Source organism: Cystoisospora suis, assembly GCF_002600585.1.
Source record: "Cystoisospora suis strain Wien I chromosome Unknown contig_470, whole genome shotgun sequence".
NCBI lineage: Eukaryota > Apicomplexa > Conoidasida > Eucoccidiorida > Sarcocystidae > Cystoisospora > Cystoisospora suis.
Window position 1 is genome coordinate 19,095 of NW_027153271.1, and position 6,996 is coordinate 26,090.

Here is a 6,996-nt window from a genome sequence, read left to right on the forward strand (position 1 = left end):
TCTTTAATCTATCTATGTCTCTTTAATCTATCTTTAATCTATCGATCTATCTATCTTTCTATCTACCTATCTGAGGACGAGTCTTCCTACTTCTAGTGCCCCCTGTTGGGTGTATCTACACTGCATTCATTTACTAGGATAGTGTCGTTTCTTTTCTGTTTCTCATTCCATCTATACCTGTCTTTCATCATTCTGTTTGAAGGGCTCTCTCCAGCTCCTGCAGCGACGAAGACAGAAGATCCTAGATCTCGTACACGATGAGCTAGCTGTCTCTCTTTCATGTGTGGAGATTTGCTTCTCTCTAGATTGACTTCGATACTCTTTCAAGAAAGAAAAGAACCTCTTCACAGAGAGACATCTTCTCAACTCCTTCCTTTTCTTTTTCCGCCTTAACTCGTTCGTTCATTCTTCTCAACAACCCTCTATGAACTCTCACCTGTTCATTTCCTTCTTCTTCATGACACCTGTCTCTCACCTCTGGAAGTGTCTACTTCCGACAGGACCACTCGCTAGCTAGCGAGCTAGCCAGGGAGACATCCAACTGATCAGATTAGCATCTGAGTTTTCCCCTGTCGACCGAGTGTGAGGCTATGCACTTATCCTTCCCTTTCAGTGTTTGACAGTGTCGACTTGAACCGTTTCTTTTCTTGCCTACGTCTCTTCTTTTTGTCGTTCTTGTCCTTTCTTTTCTTTGCATGTGAAAAGGAGAAGTTAGAGGAAGCTGAGAAACGTCGCAAGCAACTGCAAGAAGAAGAGTCACTACGACGCAAACAAAAGTGGGAAGATATACGAGAGAGCATTACAGCGCGTGAACAGGAGATTGAGGAAAAGAAAAAGGTATTCGCATTCTTCCTTCTTTCTTCTTCTTCTATTACAAGCCGATATGTTGATGTAGACGAAAGTAGGACACGATTTTCCTAGCTATGTTAGACTATCTCTTCAGTCTTACCTCACTATATGTATATCTGGGTATATACATATACAGACGTTATCTTATAGATATATTCATAGTTTAGACATAAGTATATATGTACGTCGGACTGGATATTCTAAGCTGTCTGTCTGCGTGCACGTATGTAGTGAATCTCTGGGTGTCGTACTGCAGTTCGTTATCACAAGGTGTATGTACACCGCACTCTACTCTACTTTGTATTTCAATGAGACAGCTGCTTGGTCTTTCTCTGGATATGTTAAAGCTCCCAGGGCTGAGAGATAGACAAGTGAATCTGTCGCTTACTTTGGAGACTTCTTGTTGTTGATAAGAAGGAGAGAGAATGCTGTGTTTCTATTTCCAGAAATAACCATATGAGGTGTATCTACACAGTAAGATAAAGTGCTGGCCATAGATGTCTTCTTCCCGAGTAGAGATGGAACATCACGTTACAGAGACTAACACGTCTATTTGTATCTGCGTACCATGAAGGCTATGAGAAAACATAGCAATGAAAAGAGAAAGAAAGTCTTCTCTTCCATCCGAACAGAGTCTCATCGAGAAAACTCAGGTGTATGTACACTCGATCATTTAGTGAAAAATAGTTTCTCCTCCCTCTGTCCTTTTGCGTTTCTTTCTTTCCTCTTCAGTCTCTGGAAGAGCGTGTTGAGCTAGCTATCGAAAGAAAGAATAAGATCATTGAAGAGACAAAGCTAACCATTCAGAAGAAAATCAGCGAGGCGGAAGAACTAGTCAACAGGTTTGCATGCATACATGCGACCACCACTATAACTACTTCACTCGCTAATATCTCATCCGTCTTACGATAATGATACATACCTTCTCTTTCAAATATACAGGCATACATAGACGTACATATCCATACATATACATACATATACATATCCATACATACATCTAAGATGGCATTATACTGGCATGTGTATAGCAGAGTAGAGCTAAAAGCCGTAGAGGTAGTAGTCCAGCAGGGAGATCGGTCGATCACTGAGCTGCATATTATGACTACGTGTGTTTCTATTAGCATCACCTGACGCCTTTCTCCGTTTTCTTCGTCAGTCTCTCTAGCGAGGTGCTTTTCTTCTACCTTGAATAGAGAAAGCTTGTCCTTGTATCTTCACGATACTCCGGAAGTCTAGATATCCTATCTTCTACCCGTGAGGAATAACGTCTTCACGGGATGGGTACATACATATCTAATATATAGGCGTATCACCGGATCCATACAGCTGTGGCGTAGTTAGCCTACATGTATATAGATATAGATATCTGCGTTGCTAACCCTGTCATACTCCACAGATACACATACATATGTATACATATGTACATATAGATAAAGATAGATGTATCTGCATGAGATTCTCTGGTGCCAGAAGTAGGGTCGGGCCCACTTCTTTGTGAATGTATTGTGCACTCATGTGTAGGGCTGAAAGAGAGAGAGAGAGACGTCTCTTCACATATGGATATAGATATATGTATGTATCTGATGTATGTGACTGTGTGTCTGATAGAATCCGTTGTGAGAAGGAGAAGAAGCTTCAAGATTTAGTAGAGAAAATGTCGCAGAAACAAGTGAAGGCGGAGCAGATCCGTTCATCGAATCTCCTAAGCAAGAAGAAAAAGAGTAGCCAAAGTCCCTCTTCTCGTACATTATTAGCCGAGAAGGCTGTATCTCCCGAAGCTTGTACGACTAGCGCTGAAGACCACCAGCAAGATGTCGCGACCTCTGAAACAGGAACTCTTTTAGAAGAAGAAACTCTTGTCAACTAAAAGAAGAAGAGGATAGATAAAATCTCGCAGAAGAAAGAGGGAGAAAGAAGAAATGAATTGGTTTGAAGAAGGAAAAGAAGATCACGATGGATAATAGCTAACATGACGCGGCGATGTCGTTCTAGTTGTCTCTTCTCTCTCTTCTCTCCGTCTATGACGAGAAGAAGAAGAACAAGATAAGAGAAAGATTTCTTCCTGAGAGAAGACTTCTTCACTTTGCTTGTCCGTCTCTCTTTGTGGAGAAAAATAAGCTCTGTTTACTTCATTCTTTCTCATCTTTCTATCTACACCCGAAGCCTTCGATGAATAAGGTATATCTGACTCACTCAGATATGCATGCAGATATGATGGCAAGAGAGAGTCTGGAGAAAGAAAGAAAGAAAGAGGAAAGAAGAGAAAGAAGACAAGAAGAAAGAGGAAGACCGTCACTGCATCCGGCTGGAGAGAGGGGGGGAGAGCGTCATTCTACAACGGTGATATACATAGATACAAAGGCCTATACATAGATACACGATTCTATCACGTAGCCTACTCTTGTATATACCATCTATCCATTCATTCATCTCTTAGGCACCCAAGACCACAGGATCTTCTCTTCCCTTCACATGGAGAGTCTGTCCTTTTTCTTCTTCATCTCCCTTGCCATCGACTAGCTCTTTCTTTCTTTCCTTCCTTCGTTCCTTCTTCTTTTCTCTTCTCCTCTTCTTCATTCATTTCTTCTTCTTCTTGCGATGAAGACGCACCCTGGCATTCGTTTTTCTTTCGAGTCTTTTCTTTCTTGTCTCTTGACGTTGCTTGTCGTCACGGTGATACAGGAAGCATCTTGCTTCTTCTTCTTATTCTTATTGATCATCCTGAAAAGAGGATGTGGTTCGAGAGGTGTTCTCTTTCATTTGGCTCTCTTGTGCATCCACACCTCTAGCTGGTTGTCTTGTCTTCTTGTAGACACAAGAGTAGACACGTGTGTCTTCATGTGTTTCGAATGGATGAAGTCGCTGAAGAGAGGAGCGCTAGCAGTAGTAGTAGTAGCCGTAAGGAAGTTCATAAAGATAAATGAGAGAGCAGCAGAAAGACCCGGTGTCTCCTCGAAAACGTGAGGAGATCAAAAAGGGTGCTTATCAAGCAGTTTCTGCTACTATGGCTCCTCTCATTCGTTCTCGATTCTTCTGAATGAGAGATAGGTAGATAGAAAGGATGAGACATCTATCCATCTGTCTCTGTGTGTGTCTTTGCATGCAAATGAACGAATGGTGTGTGTTTTAACGGTGAGTGTGTATTTCTTTTTTTTTCTCGTCCTTTTAAGAAGATTCTTATTCTTTCTTCCTCTTTACTTCCCTTGGTGTTACTTTCGTCCCTTCTCGCTTACACGTGTTTCTCTCATGCATAGGTAGGTAGAGAGACTGGGATGTCTCGCGTCGTCTGTCTGTCTGTCTGCCTATTGATACATTGAGAGAAGGCGAGATAGAAGAGAAGAGGAAGAGGAAGAACGAAAGAGACGCTTCTTTTGCTTGCTTTTATTTCGACAATGAGAATGAATGTCTCACCCTTCTGATGTATTTTTTCAAATAGAACCTGAGATAAGAAGGATACTCTTGCGAGTTGCCTCTTATCTACCTGAAAGAGATGTGATAAACCAATAGGACTGTCTCTAGAAACAACGTCATTTTCTCTCTTCTCTACATCTTGTCTCGTGGAGATAGATGCTGTCTACTCTTGTTTTCTGATCACCGAGAAAAAAGTCCGCCATTTTTACCATCCTCATCTCTTTCTCATGCACGAAAGAAAGAAAGAAGATACACAGAAAGAAAGAATGAGAAGTTATGATCGGTTGTCACAGTCCCGTGTAACTTGCTTACGTGGACTTTCATGTCTTGTGTTCCGACCAAAGACGTCGAGTCTGGACGGAGAAAAAAAGAGAAGAGAAAAAGAACGAAGAGACAGACAAAGGCAATGAAAGGAACATCAACGAACAGAAGAGAGACGCCTCTCTCTTCTTTCTCTTCACATCTCTAGAACCCCAAATTCGGTCTTCCCTGGTGGTTAAGAGTGACGACAGAGCCCATGAATGAGTCGCTAGCCACCTTAGGAGACACGTGTCTCCTTCCTTCCGTCAGCTCCACAGAAAGCTAAAGAGGGGACGAACGCTCTCATTTTCTGACGTGTAGGTACAGCACCAAGTAAACAGAACAGCAGCGACTGATACAGGAGACTTCTTTCTTACCTTCTCACATGTGTAGAGGGAATGCGCAGACAGTACGAAGAGGACGTACAAGCAATGATCAATCATCTGTTTCCCCTCCCTACAGAGATTTTTATGAAGTACGTGTACTAGGATAGGCGATCGTGTTGTATCTAAGGTGTCTTCTTTTTCTCTCACTCACTTCACACGTCCCCAAGCCCCTTGCAATCACGGCCTGGAGACTGTTGAAAGTGAAAAGAACTAATAGATCCTCGATGTAGAAAAGAAGAAGATGTGGAACACCTTTAAGAAGGAAACAAACCGACTTCCAGAGACTCTTCATATCACTCTTCAAGAGTTGACTATGACCTGCAGTTCAAACATCTTATTCCCGCTGTATGGATCGTCAAGTAGACAGAATCTGTCCAAAGTTTTCTTCTTTGGTCTGTTTTCAAAAAAGTCAATCCTTCTTATTTCCCCCCTCCTGATCGATCACACAGTAGGAGAGGAACGTGTTTCGACAACACATTTTGCCTACATAGCCTGCGCCGTGGACGGGCATACGAACTACTAGGAGGCAGATATGTTTGTAGTCGCAAGCAAATGTCGCCCCGAGAAAGATTCTACGCCTCTGGACGGGACACGGAGGGATGTGTCCTGGAGACAGTTGGTCCTAGCTCTATTCAGCCACGCCTCCCGTGGAAGCTCCGGGTAGTTTTAGGCAAGATGGGACCTCTCAAGTATTCATTCCTTCACGACGATATCGGCTCAATGGGTACAGACGCTAGTACGGAAGTTACCGAAGACGAGCGAGGCCTGCTCCCTTACCCCGCTGGTGCAGGTGAGTGACCATTATTGATCACGAGTTGTCGCCCCCGTCTTCCTATCCATCCTCCACCTAAAACGAGACCACCTACGACGGGGGCTTGCCGTAGCCGCTCGGGAAGGCGCCGAGACCGCTGCTTGCCTCCCAGAAAACACCGGAAACAAGGCAAGAGAAGGGTGGTGACTGTGATCTCGCAGAGAAAGACGTTACAGCTCAGAAGTGAGGTAGTAGATGGGGAGAATGACGCAGACTGGAGCGCGCAAGACTTCCGGTTGATAAAACGACGAAACAACACAGAAGAACTGGGCACTGGCGATATCTCCGATCTGGCGTCCCAAGTGGAGATCGCTGCGGTCGACGGGCCGCGGGACGGGATGATCCCTCGGTTGGTGTTCGTTCGGCTCGCAACGCTAGCTAGCTCGAAGACCAATCTTGATCTGACCACTTCACGAAGGAACAGCAACGCTACACCGCTTCAGTCATCTCTTTTCTTGCCATTTCGAACAGATTTTGAACCTTGGATCTTGCTTTCGCCATTTTCATGCGACCTTCTCAGCTGAAACTGATCTTTCAGGCGGCAATCGGAGTTGCTCTGCCCTCGAGAGCGAGACCTGACTCGGTGGTGCTTAACGCTTCATCCTACCTGACAATCTCTTGGACTCCGGTTTCCTCTCATCGTTCGTCTGTATGCGAGAGGATACTTTGCCATTTGGGGGAGTTCGTTTCGTGAAACTGTGAGAACATATCTGTTTTCTATGGGTTGACCTGGCGACAGATCGTCTTGCTTTCCCTCTGATCCATTTCTGGAAAAGAGAGCGAAATCTGTGATCTTGCCGAGTCAGTCGTGTGAATTCTCATCTTCTCTTTTGGCTTTACGCCCAGCAGAAGCGCCCTTCCGGCATCGGTCGGAACTGCTCCTGTGGCAACGTTTTTCTCCGGCGATGAAATCATGACGGCCGGATTGTTCATGCTGGCTGCGCGGCTCTTCCAGGCCTTCGAGCCGGTGATCCAGCAGCCGCAAACACACCAACAGGTGACCACCTCGCAAAACATGTCTTCCAGCGGTTACGCCAACGCAGTCGCTGCGATGGAGGCGCAGGAAGTCCACACGGAGACCCCCGCGAACGTCAACGTCGTCGGCGTGGAAAGCATGGAGTTGCTGCCAGGCCGCGAAACGGCAGGAACTGAAGACAGCGAGGTGCGTCAACGATCAGCGAGTACTCCGGTAGAGAGTCTGCACCGAGCCTTCCTCGACTCCTTGGTGGCTAGGAC

The 6,996-nt window shown here is 45.0% G+C and overlaps 1 protein-coding gene across 1 annotated transcript in view; it reads left to right on the forward strand.

The window, feature by feature from the left end:
• Positions 1 to 6,996, forward strand: part of CSUI_001173 (trichohyalin) — a 15,941-nt gene that overhangs the window by 4,620 nt on the left and 4,325 nt on the right. The window contains exons 5-7 of the mRNA XM_068061379.1: positions 706 to 837; positions 1,582 to 1,691; positions 2,461 to 4,225. Coding sequence (XP_067926647.1) covers positions 706 to 837; positions 1,582 to 1,691; positions 2,461 to 2,719 — 501 coding nt within the window. The 3' untranslated portion in view covers positions 2,720 to 4,225. The remainder of the gene's footprint in view (positions 1 to 705; positions 838 to 1,581; positions 1,692 to 2,460; positions 4,226 to 6,996) is intronic.